Consider the following 27,971-nt stretch of genomic DNA (forward strand, 5'->3'; position numbering starts at 1 on the left):
CTGTGTTTGTTGTGCCTACAGGGGAGACTAACCCAACCTTGCAGTCTGCCAATCAGAATGATCAAATACAGGAAACAGAGGTGATTGGAGATTTAGTTTCAGAAAGTGTAGACATGGAAATCGGGGATAGAATTTGGGAGCTGTTTATGGAACTGTTTAGAATCCAGGTGGAGGAAGAGATCAGGGGCAGAGCCAGAAAATTTTTATAAGGGGGGCCAAAACCTAAATGAAATATAGATGGACCCATGGAGGGGCAACCACTGAGGTGGACAGTGGGGGGAGAGGAAATTTTACATAAAAAATTGTATTACTATGAAGATTTTCTGAACCATGGGGGGGGCATGGCTCCCCTGGGTCCCCCCTGGCTCCGTCCTTGGAAGAGATGGCTGAACAGATTGAAAGGGATGAGGAGGGTGACACTCCTAATCCTATTGTTGAAGAGGAAGTAAAGGGTGATGGTAGATTAAATGCAGAAGCTGGCTCAAAAAAACAAAAGGGGGAAAACAAAGAAAAAGGGTCCAAATATAAAGAAAGAGGGGAAAGAGAAGCTAGAGGAGCCTAGATCTAAAGGAGCTGGTGTAGAAAAAGCAGAGAAAGAAAAAATTAAGTGAGGTGGAAAGGCTAAGATGTGAGGTGGATTATGATAAAGGGAGTGTTGAATAAAAGGAGAAGAAGAAGCGGCGAGTGGTTTGTTTGGTTAAAGGGTATTTTGTCGTGGTTTCCACGAAATTGATTAGCTGGAATGTAAGAGGGTTAGGAAGCTCAAGAAAAAGAGGAGTGATTAGGGATCTGTTGAGAAGAGAAAAACTAGATATTATGTTGATTCAAGAATCTAAGTTGTCTGAGTTAGATAAGAATTGGGTAAGAAGTATCTGGTCAGCGAGAGACATAAGTTGGGCATACGCACAATCTTGGGAAACTTCAGGGGAATTATAACTTTGTGGAAAAATGCAGAGATGGAGTTTTCTGAGGAGTTAATTGGGAAGTATTTAGTGTCCATCAAGTTGAAGAGGAGGATGGATGACTGGGAATGGGTTTTAACTAATGTGTATGGACCCACCTCTTACAAGGAAAGGGAGGGACTTTGGGAGGAGTTAGCAGCAATGAGAGGTCTATAGGAGGGCCCCTGGTGTTTGGGAGGAGATTTTAATGTCATAAGATTTTTGAGTGAATCAAACAACCCAAATCATCAAGTTACAATGAGTATGAGGAAGTTTAACCTCTTCATAGAGACCTTTGAGTTGCGGGATTTACCTATTTAGAGGGGAAATTATACTTGGTCAAATTTTCAAGAGGTTCCCACTTGCTGTAAGTTAGACAACAACAATGAGAGGTCTACGGGAGGGCCCCTGGTGTTTGAGAGGAGATTTTAATGTCATAAGATTTTTGAGTGAATCAAACAACCCAAATCATCGGGTTACAATGAGTATGAGGAAGTTTAACCTCTTCATAGAGACCTTTGAGTTGCGGGATTTACCTATTAAGAGGGCAAATTATACTTGGTCAATTTTTCAAGAGGTTCCCACTTGCTGTAAGTTAGACAGATTCCTATTCACAACTGATTGGGAAGTGGCTTGGCGGGGTTTAGTTATAGCTCTGCCGAGACCTGTTTCAGACCACTGCCCAATTAGTTTCACCCAAGAGAGATTGGGGGGTGGCCCCTGCCCTTTTAGATTTGAAAATATGTGGCTTCTGCACCTTGAATTCTTGCCAAAGGTGAAGGAGTGGTGGGAGGAAGATCAAGTGGATTTCAGATGGAAGGGATATAGATTCTATAAGAAATTGTAATTGCTGAAAGCAAGAATTAGCCAAAGGTGAAGGAGTGGTGGGAGGAAGATCAAGTGGATTTCAGATGGAAGGGATATAGATTCTATAAGAAATTGTAATTGCTGAAAGCAAGAATTAAGTTGTGGAATAAAGAGAGTTTTGGAAAGATTGAAGAAAGAAAACAGGAAATTCTCAGTAGAATAGAGGAGCTAGATGGTGAGGAAGCTGAGAGAAATTTGAGTTCAGAAGAGAGGAAAGAGAGATGGGGATTGAACAAGGATTTGGAAGACATTCTAAGAAAAGAGGAGGTTACTTGGAGACAAAAATCTAGATGTCAATGGCTCAAGGAAGGGGATGGCAATACCAGTTTTTTCCATATGTTGGCAAATGGGAGAAAGAGGAAAAACTCGGTGTTGAAATTGGAATGGAATGGGCAAGTATTGACAAGAGATGAGGACATAGCCCAAGCCTTTGTGAATAACTTCAAAACACTCTATGAGGGTCCAAGGAGGTCAAGAGAAAACTTAGAGGGCCTGGACCAGAGGGTTGGGAATAGAGAGTTATTGGATTCCTTGGAAAGAAAATTTGAGGTTCAGGAAGTGAAAAATGCAGTCTTCTCGATGGAGAGATCTAAAGCCCTAGGACCTGGTGGTTTTATGATGGCTTTCTATCAAGATTGTTGGGAAATAATTGAGGGTGACTTGATGGAGGTGGTTGATGAATTCTATGAGAGGGGCAAATTCAACTCAGGTGCAAATGCAACCTTCATCGCTTTGATACCAAAGAAAGTGGATGCAATCCAACCGAAGGATTTTAGGCTCATAAGTCTGATAGGAAGCTATGCAACCTTCTATCAAGATTGTTGGGAAATAATTGAGGGTGGCTTGATGGAGGTGGTTGATGAATTCTATGAGAGGGGAAAATTCAACTCAGGTGCAAATGCAACCTTCATCGCTTTGATACCAAAGAAAGTGGATGCAATCCAACTGAAGGATTTTAGGCCCATAAGTCTGATAGGAAGCATGTACAAAATCATTTCCAAGGTTTTATCCCTAAGAAAAAAATATGTTCTTCCCTCGATGATTTCTCCAAATCAAGGGGCCTTTATGTTTGGGAGACAAATAATGGATCAAATTCTCATTGCCAATGAATGTGTAGAGTTTAGAAGAAGGAAAAAACAAAAGGGACTGGTTTGCAAGTTGAACTTAGAGAAAGCCTATGACATGGTGGATTGGGAGTTTCTGTTGGAAATTCTTAAGCGTAGGGGTTTCGGAGAGAGATGGTGTAAATGGGTGAAGGGCTGCATTTCTTCATGTCATTTTTCAATTATGGTAAATGGAGTATGGAGTAGCAAGAGATTTTTTATTGATAAAAAAAAGTAGCAAGAGATTTTTTTTTCCTGCCAAAAGGGGCCTAAGACAAGGAGATCCTCTTTCTCCCTTTTTACTTTGGTAACTGATGTGTTGAGTGAGTTGATCATAAGGGAAGATGCCAACAATATGGTTAGAGGTTGGAGAGTTGGAAGGGATGAAGTGGTGGTTACACACCTACAATTTGCAGATGATATTATTTTGTTTTGTGAAGGGAAAACAAAAGAACTCATGAACCTAAAAAGGATAGTCCATAAATTTGAGAGGATCTCCAACCTTAAGATTAAATGGGGCAAGAGTTGTGTGGTAGGAGTAAATTTAGGGAGTGAAGAGGTGATTCGATTAGCTGGACTATTGGGGTGTGAAGTAGGGGATTGGCCATTACAATATTTAGGACTACCTTTGGGAGGAAATCCTAATATGGATAGTTTCTGGTATCCAGTGATTGAGAGATTTACAAAGAGACTTGCGAATTGGAAGAGAAGCTACATTTCTTTGGGAGGTAGGATAACCCTAATAAAGTCAACTTCGGCTAACTTACCATTGTACTTCCTATCTACCTTCAGGATACTGGTGAAAGTGGCAAACCAACTAGAGAAGATTATGAGGAACTTCCTTTGGGAACTAGGAGATAGCAAAAGAGACCACCTAGTGAAGTGGGAGGTGTTTCTAGAAGTAGAGATGAAGGGGGGCTAGGAATAGGAAATCTTAGGCTAAAAAACACAACATTATTGGGGAAATGGTTATGGATATTGCCATTGGAACAAGACAGACTTTCGCATAGAGTGATTATTAGCATTCATGGATTGGTAGACAATGGTTGGGATCAGGAGCTTGACCCCAGGGCTTCCCGATGCTCTCCCTGGAAAGCTATTTATGGTATCTTACCTTCATTACTTCCTTATCTCAAATTTGATGCTTGTGCAGGAAATAAAGTGTTGTTTTGGGGAGATGCTTGGGTTGGAGACATTCCCCTTAATCAAAGGTTTCCTTCTCTTTATTCACTTTTTGAAAATAAAAGAAAAGTGATCTCTTCAATTTTTACTAATAACTCTTGGGACTTGGGTTTGAGGAGAGGTCTAAGGGAGTCGAAATGACAATGGTGGATGAATTAATTAACCTTCTAGGGTCAACCTACCTATATCAATCTTGTTTGGATAGTAGAATTTGGAAACCTTCTTCATCTGGCGTGTTCACTTGTTCCTCCTTTTTTGATGTCCTCATTCAATCATCAAACCCTGTAAGGAGATTTCCTTCAAAGGAGATTTGATGTCAGCCTGTACCCCCAAAAATTCGGGCTTTTTGTTAGGAGGTGGTTATAAAAAAAATCAATACTCTAGATATGTTGCAAAGAAAAATGCCAAATGTATGCCTATCACCCCATGTTTGTAGCCTCTGCTTGGGATTTGGTGAGACGATTACACACCTATTAATTTCTTGTCCATTTGTGTACTTTATTTAGACCTGGTTCTCTTCTATCTTTGGTTGTAGGTGGACACCTCCCCTAGATGTGGCAAGCCTTTTTGACCCAAGCTTTTTTAGGCAACCGAAGAGACGTGGAAGATTAATGTGGAGGGCCACAAGAGCAGCTATCTTATGGTCAGTTTGGGAGGAAACAATAGAATCTTTAAAGGGATGGGGAAATCCAAGGAGGCAATTTAGAAAGGATAATTATTATGACTATTCAATGGTCGAAAACTTTGTATTTGTTTAAAGACTTCTCAGTTGAAGACATTTACAGGAATTGGGAAGTGGTGGCTTCTACAACTTCCATGAAACCTATTGTGCAGGAATTGCGGTCCCCACCAACACAAGAAAGAGTGAAATTGAACTTTGATGGGAGTTCAAGAGGTAACCCGGGCCCTTCAGGTATAGGAGGAGTATTCAGAGATGAAAATGGCAGAATTGTGGCTTTGTTTTTAGGACCAATAGGAGTGGGGGACTCATTGAGAGTGGAGGTGATGGCCTTGCTTCAAGGTGTAAGATATGCAAAACAATTGGGGTTACACCAAATCGAGATAGAGGGAGACTCTAAATTGTTGATTGAGTGGTTGCAATCTAGTAAGTTGGGAGCCTGGATTTATAGACAGCCCATAAGGGAAATCCTCAACATAACAAGGGAGATTGATGCATGCTTAAAATGGACAAGGAGAGCAGCTAGTGGTTTAGCTGACATGTTGGCTAAACAAGTGACCGTGAGGGAGAGAATGTTCTGGGCAGTTTTGTAAGAAAGATTACTGGGGGCTCAACACCTACTTAGGAGTTGACAACTGTACTTAAATCTGGAAAGTCATTCTTAAGTTATATTAATTATGTTACCATTTCCAAAAAAAAAAGAATGGAATAGGTAAGTTCGACCAAGCCCTAAGAACACTTTGGCTGTCACTTCTTCTATTTCTTGATCGAAACTCAATAAAATAGATTCTAGAAGTCAGCATGTGATTAATTAAAGCTTTTTAAGATGTTGGTGATTACATTTTCCTCATTTTTTATTATTTTCTTGGATTGGAACCTCCAGAAACCTACTCAGACTGAACAGGGACAGAAGCTAAGCCTTTTGTTTCCTTGGTTCTTGGTATTGTTACCAAGAACAGGTTAAGGTCTGTGTTGACTGAATGGCATAAGGGGAGTTTAACCCCTCTTTGTGGGTCTCAAGATGCAGAACTGTGTGCATATGGAACCATTGTAGGTTGTTGAGGTTTTAGACAAATTGTGTAGTCTATAGTGGTAGTTTTTTATTATTTATTGTTTAGATAGGAAGCAGGGACCACATCACTCTTGTTGGGTCCTTTTTGAGCAGTTATGTTAATTGTTTTATACTGTTTTATGTGTTAGCTACCCTATAAGGGCATATTTGTCTTTGTACTCTTTATTATTTCAGACTATAAATAATAGTGAAGAGGGCGGCCAACATTATTACTCTCTTTTCTCTCTCAAATCTCTTCTCTTCCTTTTCTTCTTTTTTCTCTTCTTCTTTAAGAAATATTCTTTTCTTTTACAGATTTTTTATTTCAGCACCTTTCTACTTGGTATCAGAGCAAGGTTAGGGTTTCTTGAAGTTTTTTCATGCAGTCCTAGATCAATTGATTGCATGAGGAGATAAAGGGCTGATCGATCTACTTCAGATTGCCCAGTTCTTGGATATTTTGGTGTGATCTAGTCACTAGGAGGGTGATCTATATTTTGGCATCGAAGTTCGGAAGAACTAGAGTGTGGGGAAGAGTCCTAGTCAAGTTGGACTCTTTAAGTTTGATATGATCTTGGGCGCTCAGGTATTGTTGGACTTCTTTAGGTATCTATAGGGGGTGGTTAGGTTTCTGGAATTTTTTGGGCCTTCTGAAGTGGCCGATTCACTTTTCTCTCTGGTGAGAGAGAGTGGGAGGAGAGAGATTTCTCTCCGGATAGGGTTTTCTTCTTCCGGAAAGGTTTGTTACGTTTGTGTGTGAGATCGATTTGATCTTCCAAGATGGCCATTGGTGCTCGTGGGAAACTAAGGTACATCACTGGGAGAAGAAACCTGATACAGATCCCTCCCGGTGGGTACAGGAGAATTACATGGTGATGACCTGACTGTGTAACTCTATGTTACCTCACATTGGTAAAAATTTTTTGTGGGCTAATACTGCAAAGGAGATTTGAGATTGAGTGACTAAAACCTATTCCCATAAACAAAATGTAGATAGAGCCTATCAATTAATGAATTAGGTGAGTAGTACAAAACAGAGAGATAAACCTCTTGCCACCTATTTCTCCATGCTGAAAACCCTTTGGTAGGAGATTGACCACTTAGAAATTGTGGTTTGGGAGAGTATGAAGGATGCAACAACCTATTAGGGGAAGTTAGAAAAGAATAGGGTTTTTGAGTTCTTGGCTGGGTTGAACCCTGAATTTGAGTGACATTGCCAGGCAACATCTCCTTTCTAGAGAAAGTGTGACTCTTTCTCAAGCTTATGCCGTTGTCTTTGGGGAGGAGAGCAGGAGGAATTTCATGTTGAGACAGCTTGGAATTGATCAGTCAACTATGGTTAGTAAAATTAAATCTAAGCCAAATGGAGACATGGGGAGTAATGATGCTTGGAAGGAGGACAAGAAGGACTTGGTGTGTGACTATTGCAAAAAGACAGCATACCAGAGACACCTATTGGAAGCTCTACCCTCATCTCGTACTAGCTTGGATCAAGAACAAGAAGGGAAATGCAAATGTGGCAATTACAGGAGACCCTTCTTGACCCCTCTCTTAGGCTGATCTAGAGTCCATTGTAGCAATAGCAATGAGAACTGAATTGGAAAAGTATGGACAGCTTATGAGTAAGAAGGATTCAGCCAATTCTAGTTCTTCAAATGGGAAGAACAGTATAGGAGCCAACCATACTACTTCCTTTGCTCATACAAGTAGTTCATATGCAGTTGTAAATCATGTATCCACCTCAGGTAAGGAGGGACCTCCCTAAATTATAGACTGAGAAGCATCTGAGCACATGACCAATATATCTACCCTCTTTAGTTCTTACCAATTGTGCTCTAATAGAAATTGTGTCTCTACAACAATGGGTTCCCATGTTCCCATTGCTGGGAAAGGGACAGTTAGAGTGACTAATGACATTACTTTATCCTCTATCTTACATGTCCCTAAACTCCACACTAATATTCTTTCAATAAGTTCTCTAATAAAAAATTTGAACTGCTAAGTGACCTTTCTTCCTAGTAATTGTGTTTTGCGGGATTTGGAATCAAAGAGGACAATTGAGAGTGGTCGTGAGGTTAATGGAGTCTACCTTCTGGATGAGATTCCAAGACATCAAGGCCATCATGCTAGTAGCAACATTAGTAGTGGATTAAAGTCAGTGAATCGGATTATGCTCTGTCATAATCGTTGGGGTCATCTTTCTTTCATTTCATTGAGGTTTTGGTTTCCAAAGTTGTTTGAATCTGTTCAGTTGTCTAGTTTGGAATGTGAAAGTTGTTAGTTGGGAAAGCATTGTAGACATTCTTTTAATCCAAGTAATAAAAGAAGTTCCTTTGCTTTTGATATTGTTCATATTTGATGTATGGGGTCCTTACCACATTTCTTCTATGGGTGGTTACCGTTATTTTCTCTTGTTTGCGGATGATCATACACAATATTCTTGGATATATCTGATGAGATCACATGATGAAGTACCCATTTCGGTGCGATAGTTCTGCTAAATGGTTCTCACACAATTTGGAGTGAGGACTAAAGTCTTCAAATCAGATAATGCTAGAGAATACTTTGAAAAGGACTTGTCCTCATGCTTTTTGGAGTATGGTGTGATTCATTAGAGTAGTTGTGCATACACACCACAACAGAATGGGGTAGTAGAGAGAAAGAATAGACATATTGTGGAGGTGGCAAGGAGCCTTTTGGTGTGTGCCTCAATTCCTATTCGTTTTTGGGGGGATGTAGTTCTCACTACCGTGTATCTAATTAACCGTGTTCCTTCATGCACTTTGGGGTTTAAGGCACCTTTCAACTTGCTTTTTCCAGACGGGGATATATTTCATATACTTTTGAGAGTTTTTGGGTGTGCTTCCTTTGTTCACATTCTTGGTCCTCATCGTAAGAAATTGGATCCTAAGGCCAAGAAATGTGTTTTCCTTAGGTATGCTCAAAACAAAAAGGGGTATTGTTGTTATGATCCAGTGTCGGGGAGCAGGTTTGTTACTATGGATGTTACCTCTTTTGAATCTACTTTCTTTTTCTTGAGTGGTTTTCCTCAGGGGGAGTGTTTTGGGAGGAGAACTCCAACCTGTCCCTCTTCCAATGTCATTCGTTCCATTTGATCCACCTATTCCACCATTAACAACTACAGTCCCACTACTTGATCCACTATGGCTAGCCTCACAGGTCTATCAGTGCCACCAAAAGAGGGTTGACTCTACACATGCCCAGATAGAAGAACCTGCACCACTCTTCATCAGTCCATCTGAGATCCCAGGTTCGGCCGATATAGTTCCAGGTATTTCCCTTGAGCCTGAGCTTGTTACTTCCTCTGATAATGATGTTTCTGTACCTAACACTATTATGGCAACTAATCCATCTGATCTTGATCTTCCCATTGCACTTCGCAAAGGGAAGAGAAAGTGTATAGCCCATTGCATTTCACACCATCTCTTCTACAATGGAAACTAATCCATCTGATCTTGATCTTCCCATGGCAACTAATCCATTTGATCTATGACTCATGGTGTTTCAAAACTACTTGGGGTGAGATCTCTACTAAGTGATATTGGAATAAAAGTGAGGAGCCCATGATGTTATATTGTGACAATCAAGCTGCAATCAATATTGCCCACAATCCAATTCAATATGACAGGACTAAACACATTGAGGTTGATAGGCACTTCATAAGAGAAATGGTGACAACTGGAGAAGTCTGCTTGCTTTATGTCTCCTTTGAACTACAATTGGCTGATGTCTTCACCAAAGGGGTTGCAAAGAATAAGCTTGAATAGTAATCTATGCAAGTTGGGAATGTGTGCCATTTACTCCCAACTTGAGGGGGAGTGTTGATATTTTAGACAAATCGTGTAGTCTATAGTGGTAGTTTTTTATTATTTATTGTTTAGATAGGAAGTGGGGACCACAACACTCTTGTTGGGTTCTTTTCTAGTAGTTACTTTAATTGTTTTATGCTATTTTATGTGTTAGCCCCCCTATAAGGGCATATTTGTCTTTGTACTCTTTATTATTTCAAACTATAAATAATAGTGAAGAGGGCGGCCAGCATTATTGCTCTCTTTTCTCTCTCAAATCTCTCATTTCTTCTCTTCTTCTTCAAGAAATATTCATTTCTTTTACAGATTTTTTATTTCAGCGCCTTTCTACTCATGAGTGACCTGGTTCAGTTGGCAGCGCTATAGTGCTTTTGATGTTGTTTGTGGCTCCTATTAACCTTAGAGAGGTCTGGTAGACCTGTGATTGTGTGAAACAGCAGGTACTGTGTTTTGTTTGGAAGTGTTTTACCCTAAGGAGAAAACTTCCTAGGTAGTTGGGCCTCTAATTTGGCCCATTAATGTCTAATGCATTAAGCTTAGGTTCTGTGGCCAAATGTAAACATGAATCTACAACAAGATAAAGATGATCATGAATCTATGGTGACAAAAAAAAAGGCTTTAGATGAACCATGGAGATCCATACTCCATGCAGTTTCTTTGTGAACTTGATGAGAAATGTGAACAAAGTGCTTGATACCCATTCGAAAATAGAGACAAACGCGGTACTAGCCTGTTGAACAATGTCCTTTTGTGAGTTTAATGTCTTTCTCTGGCAACGATAATGGAAGAAATCAATGGAAATTTGCAAGAGCTCATGACTAGAGTGGTGGCAAGAGACTCTTTGCATGGTTAGGGTTAAAAAATGTTGTAGGGGTGGGGGTGGGGGTGGTATCAGGTCTTATATATCACATGTGCTGTAGATGCTCACATTTTTAACAATAGAAAGTATCTAGCGCCCAGAAGCACGGAGTCTATTTGGGCTTTTATGTACTTTCGTTTTATATTTTTTAAAAGTACAAATCACGCTGATCCAAATACCAAGATTTACTTTTCATGCATTCATACTTTTTTTTTATCAGCAAGAAAATTTGGAATTATATTAAAATATGAATCTGGTTATTCCAAGGAAAGGGTATAACCACGCAAAAGGACCCAATCCAACCCCAACAAGTTACAAGATTACAATAGTGCCCAAAACAATTGTTGCCTATATACCCCTTGTTTTGCTGAAGTATCTGCCACCCCAATTCCCTAAACTGATGCCTATAGATCCATGGCACAAGCTTATTACTCCTGGCCCAAGAAATGATCAGCTTCGAGTCTCCCTCTACTTCCAAGTGCTGAAAATTTGATTGCTTAGCAATTCTTAATCCTTGCAGTAGTTCCATCAGTTCAGTCTTTAGTGAATCTACCAACCCCTAAGGTCCTGAAAACATAGCCAAAACTTTCCCTGAACTCATTCATACTTTTGAAAGCTTGTCCAAATAGTCCCTTAATTTCATGGTTTTTTTTTTGTTGCTGTTTTGAACTTATAAAAGCCTCTATTGAATACTTTTTATTACCATTTCTTTATCTGACTTCCTTCCTATCTTTATTTGCAGGCCTCTGAGATGTCACTTTCACAAATGGTAGAAGCACCCATCATTGCATGTCACATGCCTCAGGTAGGTACTGCAAACAATACTTGCTTTATCACCATTATCTTATTGATTCACCTACTTTTCCTTTGTGGTGGTAGGGCTATAAGCCATGTTGAAAGTGTTAAAATAATTGATTTTATGTTTGTTAGGGTCTGTTTGGCTGATTAAAGCCTTTTTTTATTTTAATCTATTATTGTACTATCACTTAGTAGGGGCACAAGGGTCATTTCCCTTCTTATTTTTATCACCCTATATATTATAATGAAGCTGGCGCCGCCAGTACTGTTCCATTGCCTCAACTCTTCTTCCTTCTTCTCTTATCTTCTCTCCTCTCCTTCTCTCCTCTTCTCTTCTCTTGCTGTAACCTTCAATCAGATTTACTGTCAAGATGGTATCAGAGCTTGGCCATTGAATCTGGGTGATCAAGTGTCTTCTCCAAGCTGCTAAATCTGGGTGGAACAGAGGAGTACATCTGGGTTGTTCGAATTAGACTTACAACTGGTACCGCCCCATTTTTTTTCTTTTCTTTTCTTCTCTTCCCTTGGTCGTGTACCAAGAGGAAAACGAATGGACCTGAACCACTGAATGTTGGCACACCCTTGTGAAAGGCTGTTGTAGGTCACGTATGACCTGTTTTCTCTACTTGTTGGCTTGATGCCTTGTGTGTAAGGATCTCACCTTGTGATTATTGCTTGTAGACCTTTTGAGAAAACTAGTAGGCTGGGACTGCTACTCCATACAGGTCTGAAAATCAGATCTGTCATCTTGTTTATTCTGGAAATTGGTGCTGGTCTTGTGCTCAAATTAAGTCCAAAAACTGCAGTGTGGGTGGACTAATCACTTGTTGTGTGTGGAGTTTTTTGTTCTGATATAAGGAGGGATCCTAAGTTGAAGTATTTTGATAAAAAAATTCTGTGTTGACCATGTATTCTGAGAATTCTGCTACTTCAGGGATTTCTGGAAATCAAAATGGGGTAAGTGGGGGAATGGATATGAGTTTCCCCATGACTGTCATTCCCTTTGATGGTTTGAATTACCTTGAATGGTCTAGGGGAATAAAACTCTACATTACTGCTAGGGGAAAAATATGATACATCAATGGGAAAGTGAAGGAACCGAAATGCGGAAGTGCTGAATATGATAGATGGAACCAAGAAAATAGGATGGTGATGTCTTGGCTCTTGGTTTCCATGCTGCCACAGGTGAGAAAAACTTTTATGTGGGCTGGAACTGCTTGTGAAATATGGTAACAAGCAAAGTCCACCTATTCAGTGCAGAGACACTATGCCAAGATATACCAATTGCAAACTGAATCGTCCACTTGTAAGCAGGGAGAAAGGAGTCTCTCTGTGTATTATTCGGATCTGATATCGATATGGAAAGAACTTGATCACTATCAGAATGTTAACTAGAAGTGTGATGAGGATGCAAAGGCATACAAATCACTTGTATCTCAACAACGAGTATTTGCCTTCCTCTTGGCGCTGAATCCTTCATATGAGTCCATCAGGGTGTAGATCTTGGGAAGTAAAGACATGCCATCAGTTCAGGAGGTTTATGCGTTAGTTCAGTCAGAAGAAAGTAGAAGAAATGTGATGAATTCTACAGAGGGGGAGCCAGTTGCTCTAGTTGTCCAGGGAAGTTCAGATACTAATGTTGGAGGTGCTTCTAAGAAGGGTGACTCTCAGAAGAGAACAGATGATAAGAGTAAGCTTTGGTGCACTCACTACCAGGAGGCAAGACACACCATAAATACCTGCTGGGATCTCCATGGAAAACCTAAATGGGCACAGGATTTGGGTAAGAAGTCAACAACTGATCAGAGCAAGAAACCAAGTCAGCAGAATCAGAAAAGGTATAACTCAGCTAATATGGCATCTCAAGAGACTGGTCCCATGGTAACTCAGGAAAGGCATCCCAGTTCTGACCCTAAGGAAGAGATCATCAACTCCTTCCGTGACCATTTGGAGTTATATGGTAGGACTCTTCGCCAGATGGATACTGGTCCTACTCCTACCTCTTTTGCATCTGCTTCAGGTAACATGGCCACTGCCTTCCATGTGTCATCTCGTACCTCTGATTCCCCTTGGGTAATTGACTTCGGAGCCTCAAACCACATGACCGGTAAGTCAAATTTATTTTAGGCATACAATCTTCTCTTTGGGAGAGATAAGGTGAGACTAGCTGATGGCACTTTCTCCACTATAGCTGGCCAAGGAACCATTTCTAATCTCTCCCACTCGGCCTTACCCTTTCTAATGTACTATATGTTCCTAAGTTACCTATAAATATGCTTTCCATTAGTAGTATTACTCACTCCTTGAACTGTTCAGTTACTTTCTATCTGTCTTCATGTGTGTTTTAGGATTTGGCCTCGGGGAAGACGATTGGTAGAGGAAGCATGGTAGATGGCCTCTACGTGTTGGAGAATAAAGCTAGTCTTGTGGCTACAGAGTCTTTGAGTTTGTCTAGTGAGAGTTAAGCCTATTTATGGCATAGTCGTGTTGGTCATCTTTCTTTTGAGTCGTTAAAAGTTATGTTTCCAAAGTTGTTTGAGTCTTTGTCAGTGAGTCAGTTGTAGTGTCAGACATGTCAATTGAGTAAATATTATAGAAGCTCTTTTCCTTTGAGAAATAAAAGGTCTGAATTTCTGTTTCATATTGTTTATTCCGATGTTTGGGGCCCTATTACCTTACCTACTGAGGCTAGATATAAGTACTTCATTACCTTGATCGATGATTACTCTAGATACACCTGGGTTTATCCTATGCGATCTAGAGAGGAAGTGCCTAAAATTACGAAAGACTTTCAACGCATGGTGTTCACTTAGTTCCAAACTGAAATCCATATTTTCTAGTCGGACAATGCAAAGGAATACTTCCATAGTGATCTCACAGAATTCTTTGCTTCGAGTGAACCACTTCAACGAAGCTCTTGTGCTAGGACACCTCAACAAAACGGTGTTGCTGAAAGAAAAAACCGTCATCTTCTTGAAGTAGGTCATGGCTTGTTAATCCATATGAATGTTCCAAAGCGCTTTTGGATGGATGTTGTTCTGTGCGCTGCATACATCATCAACCGTATGCCTTCTCGGTTACTAGAGTATAAGGCCCCACATCAGCTTTTGTTTACTACAGCTCTGTTGTTCCCCATTCCAATGCGTGTTTTTGAGTGTCGTTGCTTTGTATTAACTTGTCACCTACTCGAGGTAAACTTGATCCTCGTGCTATTCCTTGTGTCTTCCTTGATTACCCTCTATCTCAAAAGGGGTACCGTTGCTATGATCCCGTCTCTCGTAAGTACTATGTCGCGATAGATGTGTCCTTTGAGAATCAACCTTTCTTCTTGGTTTCTCCTCAGGGGGAGAGTAGGGTTGAGGAGAAAGAATCTCAGACTCAACTACCTGAATGGACAGATGCAATGAAGGAAGAGATTGATGCATTACACAAAAATGACACTTGGGAGTTGGTGGATCTTTCTGAAGGGAAGGAACCAATGGGGTGCAAGTGGGTGTTCACAATGAAACACCAGGCTGATGGAACTGTTGAAAGGTACAAGGCCAGACTGGTGGCAAAAGGTTTTACACAAGTATATGGAGTGGACTATGCAGAGACTTTTGCCCCAGTAGCCAAGATGAACTCTATCAGAATTCTCCTTTCACAATTGTGTATGGGGATGACATAGTGATCATAGGAGATTGAGAGGCTGAAATACAGAGACTAAAAAAGTTCTTTGCCACTCAATTTGAGGTGAAAGATCTAGGCCCCTTATGTTATCTCCTTGGAATTGAAGTTGCCCGCTCTCACAAGGGCATCTTTATTTCCCAAAGGAAATATGTACTAGATCTACTAGAAGATACAGGCAAACTGGGGGTGAGACCAATTGACTCACCAATTGAACCTAACCATCATCTGGGAGACAGTTAGGGAGAGTTCTTGAAAGATGTGAAGAAGTTTCAGAGATTTGTAGGGAGACTCTTGTATTTGTCTATGACCAGGCCTGATATTGCTTATGCAGTGGGTGTCCTTAGTTAGTTCATGCACAATCCTAAGACAACTCACCTTGAAGTTGCAGAGAGGATCCTCGGATACCTCAAGAAGTTTCTTGGAGCTGGTTTGTTGTTCCAGAAACATGGACATTTAAAGGTGGAGGTATATACTGATGCTGATTGGGCAGGGGCAGTTGATGACTGAAAGTCTACTAGTGGATATTGTGCTTTTGTAGGGGGGAACCTAGTCACATTGAGAAGTAAGAAGCAAAGTGTGGTGGCTAGGTCTAGTGCTGAAGCAGAATACAGAGCTATGCCTCATGGAGTTGCTGAAATCATGTGGATAAGAAATCTATTAAGAGAACTGGGTTTTACAGTTCGCAACCCTATGTCACTCTATTGCGACAATAAGGCTGCTATCAACATTGCAGCTAATCTAGTCCTCCATGATAGGACGAAACACATTGAAGTGGACAAGCATTTTATTAGAGAGAAACATGTAAAGGGAGAAGTGTGCACCCCATATGTCTGCTCAGAAGAACAACTTGCAGACATCTTCATCAAAGGCCTTCATCATGTGCGGCATAATGATTTGTGTGACAAGTTGGCCATGATTGACATCTATGCTCCAACTTGAGGGGGAGTATTGAAACTGTTAAAATAATTGATTTTCTGTATGTTAGGGTCTGTTTGGCTGATTAAAGCCTTTTTTATTTTAATCTATTATTGTACTATCACTCAGTAGGGGCACAAGGGTCATTTCACTTATTTTTCGCCCTATATGTTATAATGAAACTGGCGCCGCCAGTACTGTTCCATTGCCTCAACACTTTTTCTTCCTTCTTCTCCTCTCTTCTCTCCTCTCCTCTTCTCTTGTTGTAACCTTCAATCAGATTTACTGTCAAGAAGCTATTAACTTGACATATGTCCAATTCATCCCTACTAGCTTTGTAAAAAGTTTGGTCTGACTCTCTCTCTCTCTTATAGATAGATAGATAGATATCAATATGGCTTTCTCTTAAACTACTCACTCCCCATAATTTAGTTTTGGGAAGAGTGCAAATACAAATATGTTCAGTGCGAAACCTTGTATACAGTATTTCTAAACCTTGTATTTGCACTGTACTTATTTGTACTTGCACTCTTCCCAAACTGAGCCCATAGTACTAAATTATGTTTTTTCTTAGTAAATGCACTTTTTATTAGTGTAACTCATAAAAATTGAATTTTAATCATTGAGTAGTTTGACTATAGTCCTATTAAATAATATGTGCTTTCAAATAAAGTGAATATCCTGATTAGATTACTAATCTACTGTCCTTTCTAGTGGCAAACAGAAGTTTCAAGTGGTTGAGTGACAAAGACAAGTCTCAAGTCCATCAATGGTTGCCTATTAACCAAATGTTAGAATAATTGTAATCGAAACCATGCTTCTTTTTGTTTTTTTCTCAAAACTGTTGGTTAATCAAGTAACCCTTGTTGTGAATAATGAGAAAGAAGGGAAAAGAGAAGCTAGAAGAGAAGAGAGAACAAGTACAGGGTAGGTTGTTTGGTCTTATAATTCAACATGCCAATCTGTCTCTCTAAGGAAGTCTCCATATAATATTAAAATTATCCAAAATTACAACTCCCCCCTGTGAAGCTGATATTACATAAAGTTCCTGAATATAATTTTCTTCATAAAATATCTTCATTCCTCATTTACATAAAGTTCATGATATGCCTCTTAATAGAATCTCAGGTGGTTCTGCAATGTTCTTCACTATCTTTTCTTTTCTTTGGAAACTTATTAAGTAAGATATCCATGTTATTCATCAATTTTCATGTATAATAACTTCTCTGTTGCATTTTTTAGATCCTACATGGATTATTGAAGATTATAACAAGCCAACCACCATGCTCAATGATAGCACAATGGAATGCTGGGTGGATTCTGCAGAAGTTATTAAATTGTCAAGAAAAGAATCTTACTGATCATGAGCTTGATCTTTTTAATGTAAGGACTTACATGATATGCTATTTTCCTTGTATTTATCCAATTTATTTTTTTTCTCCTAATTATACTTATTTACGTTCCTTTCGTTAGTGTAAGACTGTGGACTTATAAAACACCATAATCTCGGTTGACCCAACTTGAACTTGAACCAAGTCATCCCTGTCCAAATTAGTATAAAAAATCAGGCCATTTGACCAGTGATTGACCACTGGCAACTTAAACCAACTTAACATTAGAAAATTCTAGAATAATTATTAATGAAATAAGTAATATATGAAAGGTACAGGCTCCCGAATAGGCCGGACCTAGATTTCTCTCTCTCTCCCTGCAACTAACATGGAATCACTGCCATTTCCTCATACCTTCAAAGGTTTGACCACTGCCTTTCTGGAGTCCACGTGCTTATAGTTAGATAGTTTCAAATATTTTCATTTTAGAAGATCCAATTCTTGATGACCTGGATCTTACATGCTTGAGACTTTTAGTTCTAAAACAAAAACTTTGGAAGTGATATATGAAGGCGAAAAAAATCATTGCTACTGTCTCTTTTCTTTTGTTTTTGAGTGCTATAAATACAAAAAAAAAAAAAACCCTTGCTACTCCTTTAAGTGTATAGTAGCACATTGCATGAAAGGTCATGATGATGTTGAACAGGGGGAACAACTCCCTCAAGAAAATGCTGAACAGCCTCAACTTAGAAGGTTTACAAGAGTACATCAGTTGTCAAGAAGGTATTTCACCTCAGAGTATGTTCTAGTCATTAATGAGGGGGAGCCCTTGCATAAGAACACCATTTATAAGTTAGTGGAACTTTCTAATGGTAGAGAGGCATTGTAGAACAAATGGGTATTCGAGATCAAAAGAGATGGTGATAAGCAAGTGAAGTACAAGGCTTGTTTGGTAGTGAAAGGCTTTAGTCAGAAGAAAGGACAAAATCTTCTCATCAGCTGTGAAGGTGTCCTTCATTCGAGTGGCTCTAGATCTAGTAGCTTGCTTAGACCTAGAGATTGAGTAGTTAGATGTCAAAGACTGTTTTCCTTCGTGCTGAACTCATTGAAGAGATATACATAGAGCAGCCATAAGGTTTTCAAATAAAAGGAAAAGAACACTTGACTTTCAAGTTGCATAAAAGCCTTTATAGGTTAAGGCAGGCACCAAAGCAATGCTCTAAGAAGTTTGAATCATAAAGATGGGTCATGGGTATACAATGATTTAAAAGGTGCGCCTCAGGCGTGCCTAGGTGCACAGGCGAGGCGCATTTTAGGGTAGGCGCCTCACCCAGGTCCTAGGTGCAACCCATTCTAAAGGCACATGCCTGGTGCGTAAACCTGTTCATGGGCCGGGTGGCCTGACGGGCTGGCCTGGCCCGGCTTGACCCCAGACGGGCTTGAACAGGCTTTTTGGCCCGCGGGCTTAACCTCGGGCCAAAAAGCCCGGCCCGCATAAAATTCGAGCCGGGCTCGAGCTTTGCCAAAATAGCCCGACCCGACCTATAGTTAAACCTAAGTAAACCCGACCCGACCTATAGTTAAACTTAAGTAAAAACCCTATGTGATGTCCATTTGAATAAATTTTTTGATTTGAGAATGTTGTTGATTCACCTGTAGGCCCATTGTTCATTTAAATAGGGGAAGAAACATCTAAATTAAAATAGAAAATGTCCATTTGAATAGGGAAAATTTTGAATTTCTTTTATTAGGTCAGGCTTCGGGCTTTGGGCTTTTTATCAGGGCCGGGCTCAGGTCCAAGTTGTAGGCCCGTTGGTCGGGCCGGGCTCGGGTTCGGGCCAAACATTTTTCTGTTAATAAAGAGTCAAAGCCCGGCCCGAGTCCGGCCCGGCCCGACCCAACACCAAAGAGCCCTCGGACCCCCGTGACACACCCCTCGAGGCCAGCACCGAAGCTTCGAGAACCCCCTATTTGGTGATGTTGTCCATTCTTTCATCCTAATAAAATATCTTCTTAAAAGAAATTAAAACTATAAAATCATTATTTTTGTGTGAAAAACTCAGAATTTAAGACCCTAACATGGACTTGTTTGGGCTTGCCTCGAGGGGCGTGGCACAAAGACGGCTCGTAGAATTAGGAATGTAATATGTCACATTAGCTACTTGATTTAATTGAGAAAAAAAAGATTGTGGGGTTTATATGCTTGAAAATGTTTTATATGTTTGATTTCATTTTTAAATTCTCATTTGAATATGCTTTACATATTATGTTTATGTATTTTAATTTTAGATAATAGGTTTTTTAAAACATTTATTTTAAAATTCAAGTTTATATATTTATTAATATTATGTTTTATAATTTTTTGATTTTTTGACTTTTTTTTAGCTTTTTTTAATTGTGCGTCTCGCCTTGCGCCTTGCGCCTCAGGCGCAAAATGGCCCTTGCGTCTTTTGCTTTTAAAACACTGTGGGTATAAAGGAATAGATCTAGACTATTATGTGTATGTAAGGAATTTCTCTAACGATAACATCATTATATTGTTGCTCTATGTTGATAATATGCTAATTGTTGGTAGAGATATTGACATGATTAGCAGGTTGAAGAAGGAATTATTTAAGTCCTTTGGCACTAAGGACTTTGCCCAGCCTGACAGATTTTGGGCATGAACACTGTTTATAACAGGAAATCCAGGAAACTTTGGTTGTTAAGAGAAATATATTGAATGGTTACATACAAAGTTCAATATGAAGGATATTAAATCTGTCATTTCAAGTTGAGTTCCATGTCTTGTCTGTCTAGTAAGGAAAAAAAGAAGTTGAGGTTGTTCCTTACTCCTCAACAATGCGGATTTTGATGTATGCAGTGGTTGCATACAAAGTTCAATATGAAGGATATTAAATCTGTCATTTCAAGTTAAGTTCCATGTCTTGTCTGTCTAGTAAGGAAAAAAAGAAGTTGAGGTTGTTCCTTACTCCTCAACAATGCGGATTTTGATGTATGCAGTGGTTGCACAAGACCCGATATTGCGGGCATGTATCTTGCCAACCTAGGCAAGGAACACTAACATCCATCAAGTAGATTTTTAGATACTTAAGAGGTACTTTTAAGTTATGGCTATGTTTTGGAGGCTCAAAATAACCTGTTCTGGAAGGCTATACAGATTCGGATTTAGCATGAGACCTTGAGTCAAGGATATCTACTTTGGGGTACCTGTTCACTTTTGCAAGGGAAGGCAATTTAAGCTGGAAAAGAAATATTATGGATGAAAAGGTTTCTTAAAGAACTGGGTTTGTCACAAGAGAAGTATGTGGTATACTATGACAGTCAAAAGTTTTATAAACTTGAGCATGAATGCTGCATATCATTCCTGAACTAAGCATATTGATGATGCTACCATTGTCTATGTGATGTCTTGGAGCAATTGATGTAAGTTGAAAAGAATCACTCACTGGAATCAATTTGTTATGATAATGAATGTGGATCCCAAGTAGAAGCATGGATTCTATAGAACATTGGGCAGGATGGATGCTAGGTGAGCACTCTAGTTGGCTTTGTATTCCCTCATGGGGAGAGCGGGGGGGGGGGTTGAGATTATTGAGGTATTCCAGGGGTCAACCCCATGAGGATTGCTCACTTATGTTAAAGTATAGAAAGGGGCAAGAGAGTAGTTTCTCTCTTTGACCCTAGTTAAAAGAGAGTGATACTAAGTTTGGCTTGGGGTTTTTACTCTTGAGGATGAAAAAGTAGGTTTTTCTCTTGTTCTCAGGAAGGAAGTGTACAAAGAGACTTGGGTGCTTTCATGGGTGGTATCCTGCTCCTCAGAAAGAACTATTAGACTCTAGTTCATTGGATTGGTTTTCTCCATTGGTGTGTAGAAGCTGTTCTTCCAGTGAGGAAGTTGCAAGTAATTTGGTGCATTGCAGTGGTAACCCAAAGATTTTTGGCATAAAACCTTGAGAACATTTTGTACTGTTACTATTTGATATAGTGGATTTTCTCTCTGTATTGCCTCCTGGTTTTTCTCTCTTCATTGGAGGGTTTTCCACATAAACCTCTGTGTTGTGATTTGCCTATCTTCTATTTGATATTTTTCATATTATTGTGGTGTGGTTGGCTATTGTTTTGTTTTGCACAGTTCATGCTTAATTCTCTAACCTAGAAAATCCACCATTTCCTCGTAGTTTTTCCCTCTTCATTGGAGGGTTTACTATGAAAATCTGTGGTTTTTCCTATCTTCTATTTCATATCGTGCTTATTATTGTGGTGTAGTTGGTTATTGTTCAGTTTTATATGGTTCATGCTTATATTCTGTAATCTAGAAAAGTAGAGTTTTTCATTTTTATGGATACTCTGTATTTCACTAATGTAGGTTATTTAGGACTGCAGAAACAGGGTATTTGGGAAGAATGCCTAAAACAGAGTATTTAGGAGTCACAGGGCACTCCATATTTCTCCATGAGTATATTAACACAGCACCAACTAAGAGGTTTCTTCAATAGGAATCACAATCCACACCAAAAATTGGATCAACCGGCATTAATGTGGCTCACAAGCTGTATGGTCATCTTACTCTTGGTCCCACAAACAGTCTATTCACCATAATCTTCTTAATCACTATTTGTATTCAAACAAACAGAGGGAATCACATTACTTCAACAAATACAAATAGGGAATCACTATTTGTATTGAAACTTGCTCTAATATCATGTAAAGGTTCAGTTACAGGTATTAGAAGCGGAGAAGAGAACTGAGTAAAGAGAGCAGTCACACTTTGAGAAAAATGAAACTGCTGAATGACAGAAAAAATACTCTCATTTGGCCAGATCTGTGTGTATGATAGAATTCATAACTGATGAAAAATTACAATTGTACTCCTTTAAGTAAAAAATCTCACATATTCTTCTCCACTTATATGGGATATAAATGATGCTATATAGGTCATAGATTTTTGTATAAACTGTATTGCACTCCAATACTGCATTTTGTAGAAATATCCTATATATTGCAGTATTTCCAGAGGCAGGAGCTTAACATTAAAATCTACATTTAATATGAGTTGTTTTTTTTTTCATCTTTTGTGGAGCCTTGTGTGCTTGTAAAGGATATACCACTTCTATATGCCCATCAGCACATTCTGCCTTTAAAATACATCTATACCATATAAATATTTTTAGAATTCTATAATTCATTCTTTCTATTTACAGGTTTCATATGAGAGGTCCTGTGAAAGACTTCATAAAGAGATAAACAGTTTCTGGTTTGATTTTATACCAGTTACTTTGAAGAATGAATGGGAAAACTGTAGAAAAGGTATTCAGTCATTCAACATTCTTTTTCTTATTTTGCTACTGATAAAAGAAAAAGAAGAGTGGCAATTTTTTATTGTTTTCACACATTGCTAAAGTTTGAATACAGAGAATCATGTCATATGAAGTTTGTGGCATTTCAATAGATTTACTCTTGGTATCATATTGTAGCTCTCACAGACTCATCAGAATTAAAGGATCCCTTTTTTACTCTTGGGCTTTCTTCTCAGAACCACACGCCTGATGGTAAGTACATCTTCTATCTTAATATTCTGTGCTTTGTATTGTTATTATTTTTTGTATAGCAGCTTGTTATACTTGTTTTGGTTTTTTCAATGAAATTATACTTTACTTTCTCTCAAAAAAAAATCTCTTCTGAGATGCCAAATGGAAGTTAGTCCATAACTTTAGTCTTACTGCAATACTAAATTTTGTACATTTACACATTGCAGAGGATATGACATCTTCTCTTGCATGGGAAAGGATGGTCAATGTAGTCAAGGTTTGCATCGTTGTTTTTGTATGATGAATGCCTGGTTTGCAGCAGTGCCATATATGTTCCTTCTCTATATTCTATTTATGGAAGCAATTTAAATTATTTCCTGGATTTTATTCACCCAGAAATTTTATTGTTGTTGTTGTTGTGCAATTTAGAAGAACAGAGAAGAGAAAAGAGAGACAAAACAAAGTTGAAAAGGTTGTAAGTGGTCTAGCAGCATCCACTAGTATGTGTTTGGTATCAATGCCATTTCTCCAGGGTGTTTCCACTAGGTCGGCACCATGTAGGCGTTTTGCTTTGCTCCTAATTTTTTTTTTTGGGTTGGATGTTTTCTATCTATTTCAAGTAACACTTAGTACCTCTGGTTTTGTGAGAGCCTCTTTTGAAGAAAGCGTCATTTTGATGCTTTTTGCAATAGAGCCAGTGTCTTTTTTTGTTTTCTTTTTGCCTATGTGGCACCTAATGGTGCCAGTGATTTAAAAGGTGTGCGTAGGCACTCAGGCGAGGCACATTTTAAGGTATGTGCCTCGCTTAGGCCCTAGGCGCAACATTTTCAAAAGGTGCGCACTTGGTGCACCTAAGCATGCACTTGGTGTGCCTTGCGCTTCAGCCCAAGCATGCTCCTTTTCTAGTTTTTGAACCTAGCAGTTGCGTTAGGGGTTCTGCCCTTGGATCCTCGGCAAGCCCCTCAAGGCAAGCCCAAAGAAGTCCATGTTAGGGTCTTAAGTTCTTAATCCCTACACACAAAAAAAAAATGATTTTATAATTTTAATTGCCTTTTAAGAAGATACTTTATTAGGTTGAATGAATGAACAACATTAGCAAATAGGGGGTTCGCTCGCTTCACTCACCGAAGCTCCAAGAACCCCATATTTGCTAATGTTGTTCATTCATTCATCCTAATTAAATATCTTCCTAAAAGGCAATTAAAATTATAAAATCATTTTTTTTTGTGTGTAGGGATTAAGAACTTAAGACCCTAACATGGACTTCTTTGGGCTTGCCTCGAGGGGCTTGGTACAAACACAACTTGTAGAATTAGGAATGCTAATGCTTTCCATCACATTAGCTATTTGAAGTAATGCAATTGAGGAAAAAAATGAGATTGTGGGTTTCACATGCTTGAAAAGGTTTTTATGTTTAATTTTATTTTGAAATTTTCATTTGAATACACTTTACATGTTATGTTTATGTATTTTGATTTTAGATAATAGGTTTTTTAAAACATTTATTTTAAGTTTTAATTTTATATTTTTATTAATATTATGTTTAATATTTTTTTGGCATTTTTTGTATCGTTGCGCCTTGCTTCGAAAAGATGTGCACCTTGGGTGCAAATTGCCCCTTGCACTTTTTTTGTGCCTTGTGCTTTTATAACATTGAATGGTACTAAACCTAGAATAACTTTACTGAATTCTAAGGTGTGGTCATTGCTTGAGAATATGGCATTGATACCAAACATAGCCTTAGTTAATATATATGAGAGTGTCATAAAGTTGGGTAAAGAGACAAGTATACCCCTGTTTACACTTGTGTTATAAAATACAGCATTAAAACCAATGTTTTAAAACTGACCTAGAAACAGAACCATTTTTGCCTCAGTTATTGGGTTAGTGGTTCAACCATCCAAGTCGACTCGTGATGTCATAAATAAAATATTAAAAATTATAAAATATTTATAAATATAAATTATAAAAATTTCAGAAATAATTATATTAGAAAGCGTACAGATTGAAAATGTAATAGAATGATGGAAGATGTAAAATAAATACAAAATGCAAAGATTGTTGTTCATTCAACTAAAGTGTAAGACTAACCAAAGATATAAATCAATGTATCAAAGCAATCAAACTACAGATTTTCTAAAAAAGTGGTAAAGTTGTAATAGACGGAGGAAAACCCTCTTTCTTTTGTTGTTTTGGTCACTACTTTATCACTTATGTTTGGTGCTCTAGGATAATTGCCGATTTTGTTCACCAATGCAGGTCATCGTTCACACTCTACAGTTTATCTGTTTTTTGCCCTGATAGATCTTGAGATAGCCATCTTATCGGTCTTGTTCGCCATTGGAAGAAAAGGTCATTACTTGTAGGTTCAGAGTGGAATTGAAGAGAAGAATATGGTAGCAAGGAAAGGAAACATAAAAAGGCAAAAAAGTAAACCTGGTTTTGGGGGAGAGGAGTACAGGTGTTGGAAAAGGAGAAATGAAAAGACAAAAAGTAGAACTACTTTTGACAAATGGGAATAATTGAATAGGTTCAACAGGATATAGTGTAGGACATAAAGTCATTTTTTATTTATTTTATTTTTGCTTGAAAGGCAACCTACAAACCATTAACTGAGCTGAACGGTTCTGATGGAGGGTGATTTGGCCCGACCTCGTAGCTTAGGTACATGTCGGCATGACCTTGCTCAAACAGTGACTCAGCATGACAACACAATGGACGCGAGCACAGCTCGGTGGGGAAGTCCCACTGAGTTCAGCACAGCAACTTGGCAGGTAAACTACTCGCCGAAAGCTGCCTCGCCTGCACCTCCTCCCCGGGGTTAAGGCACTTCGGGGGATCCCGAGCTCGGGGCATCCTGACCCCTTTTGAGACCCGAGCTCCTTCCAATGGACCTCGGGCCACTCCAAAGCAAGAATGCACCGATTCTTCTTCGGACGCCCCGAGGCACAAAGACCTCGGGTCGACTAGCTTGGCATAACCGGCTGCAGGCAGCCTGCCACTCAAAGGACAGCCCAGCTCAGGGCAATTCGCAGGAGAACAACTCGGTATACCATAGGAGGGCTTCCTGCCCGACCGCTGTACCCGACAAACCTGCGAACAGCAGGCATGTCCCCCCGCCGCGCCTGCCACCTTTAGGAAGGCGTCCCACACCTGATAGACACGTACCCTGCACGACGGCCCCGCGCGTGCCACCTCAGCCCTACCTGTAACGGCTGTGGCAGGCTGACAGTGGCGGTTATACCTGCCCTGTCAGAAGTCAGAGGGCCTGGAGCAACGGAATTCAGTTATAAGGAGCTTACCCTCAAGGAACGAGGTATCTTGAATGACTAGCGCAACTTGCACTCTTAGTGTTCATTCTCTTTCAGCTTCTTGCACACAATACTAACTTAAGCATCGGAGCGTTCCCGCCGGGAAACCCCCGGAGAGTTCCTCTTTCCTCTCGCTTCAGGTACATCTCAGGAGCCACGCGAGCGCCAGCTAGGATTGACCGGATTGTGCTACATCATTTGGCGCCGTCTGTGGGAAACGCTTCAAAAGGCCTTTCTCTCTAAACTCTTTCAGTTCTTTCTTCTTCCCTGAAACAATCCAACGCTCATGGCTTCCTCTAGCAACGTCAGACGAAGCACGAAAATGGATTACTTTAGGGAACAACCCCAGCTTCCCATTGTCTGTATCGAACAGTTCACCGTCCCCCTCTCAGTGGACGGAATCCCCAACTTGAATGTGCCTCTCACAATGGCACCTGTCATCGCCCCACTCCCCGCTAAAGTCGGAACGACGTTCACCGAACCTTTGGTCGTGCCCTCAGCGGCCAGCCCGAACCAGCTAGAGGACCTGATGCAGTGCATGAGGGCCATGCAGGCTCAAATGCAGCAGTTCCAACAACTTCAGCTCTATCAACAACACATACTACACCAGGTCTCCCAGTATCAGTATCAGTAGTAATTCCCCTAGCTGCCCCAAACTCAGCTCTAGCAGCCTCAGCTCCTGCCTCAGCGCTCAGCCTCGCGACAAGCCAAATCTCGCTGCCAGAGCGAGCACTCCGGCCGAGGAGAGGTCCCCCAAAATCTCCCAAAAAACCAGGCCTCCCCCCCACTACAGACGGGAGAGACCGGCTACCCCGATCTCGCTGCGGGCAGACAGGTCGGGAGGGCCCCGGCTCGGCAGGTCTACGTCACCTTGACAGTCGAAGTTTGGAACCCCGATCCTCGAAACACGGTTTGAGATCCTGACATTAGTCTCCAAGCAGGACCCCTCTATCCACAACCATCACCAGTAGACCGGGCTACGCCCTGCGCAAACCATTCCGGACAGCGCAGAGGTGAGCAGCACGAACGTCGAGCCCATCAAGAAGCAGAGGTGCCGCCACCGAGCTCGTCGATCCGTCACCCGCGATTTGCCCGAGCTCATGGGCAAAGAAGAGGTAAGTTCGGCCGAAGCCAAAGCTCCTCTCCTCTCGGTTCTGTCCCCCCTGTCTTCCGAACTCCTGGCAGTCCCGATGCTCAAGGATTCCAAGCTCCCCCCTCTTGACAATTATGACGGGTCTTTCGACCCGAATGATCATGTAGATGCCTTTTAGTCACAGATGCACCTGGCGCGAGCCAGTGAGTCGTGCATGTGCATGGCCTTCTCCACTACTTTCAGGGGAGCAGCCCGCACGTGGTACTGGAACTTGGCACCTGGATCGATAAGAAGTTGGGCGCAATTCGCACAAGCCTTCACGTTCCACTTTGTCACCAGCAAACGGTGCCCGCGAACTGAAGAAAGCATCTTCAACATAGCATAAAGAGAGGGAGAGTCCATCCGGAGCTATATCAAACAGTTCAACGACGCTTTTATGCAGATACCGCGCCTGGACCCCGCCGTACGCCTTGCAGCAGCCAAGAAGGGCGTGATGCACAAAGAATTCAAGTGGCACATGGTCGTCAACCAACCCGCGACCATAACCGAGTTTCTAAAGCTCGCGGATAAGTTCATAGCCACCAAAGAGATCAACCAGAAGGGCGAGGGCGCACCCGAAAAAAGAGAGAGAAGGAGAGCCTTCTAGTCAAGGGGACACCCGAAGAAAAAAGGAAATAGTTCGGGGGACAAAGCTGGGTCAATTGTTCCGAGCTCCTACACCGGACTGAGCTGATTACACCCCACTGAACGCAAAGCGGGCCAAAATCCTGATGGCAATCAAGGATGCCCCATACGTGAAGTGGCTGCCCCG

At 40.4% G+C, this 27,971-nt stretch overlaps 1 protein-coding gene across 7 annotated transcripts in view; it reads left to right on the forward strand.

Annotated features, from left to right (window-relative positions):
* Window positions 1-27,971, forward strand: part of LOC148847562 (protein TRANSPARENT TESTA 9-like) — a 62,437-nt gene that overhangs the window by 20,384 nt on the left and 14,082 nt on the right. For 6 of the 7 annotated variants that reach the window (XM_088949113.1, XM_088949114.1, XM_088949115.1 and 3 more), the window contains 5 exons: window positions 11,255-11,317; window positions 17,137-17,277; window positions 22,430-22,535; window positions 22,703-22,777; window positions 22,984-23,033. In XM_088949113.1, the coding sequence (XP_088805239.1) occupies window positions 11,255-11,317; window positions 17,137-17,277; window positions 22,430-22,535; window positions 22,703-22,777; window positions 22,984-23,033 (435 nt within the window). Of the gene's footprint in view, window positions 1-11,254; window positions 11,318-17,136; window positions 17,278-22,429; window positions 22,536-22,702; window positions 22,778-22,983; window positions 23,034-25,015; window positions 27,776-27,971 lie in introns of those variants that run through there. The other variant, XM_088949120.1, reaches the window with a different exon arrangement.

This window comes from Nelumbo lutea, chromosome 6 (genome assembly GCF_056320005.1).
Source record: "Nelumbo lutea isolate HS-2025 chromosome 6, American lotus-T2T, whole genome shotgun sequence".
In the NCBI taxonomy this organism is placed as follows: domain Eukaryota; kingdom Viridiplantae; phylum Streptophyta; class Magnoliopsida; order Proteales; family Nelumbonaceae; genus Nelumbo; species Nelumbo lutea.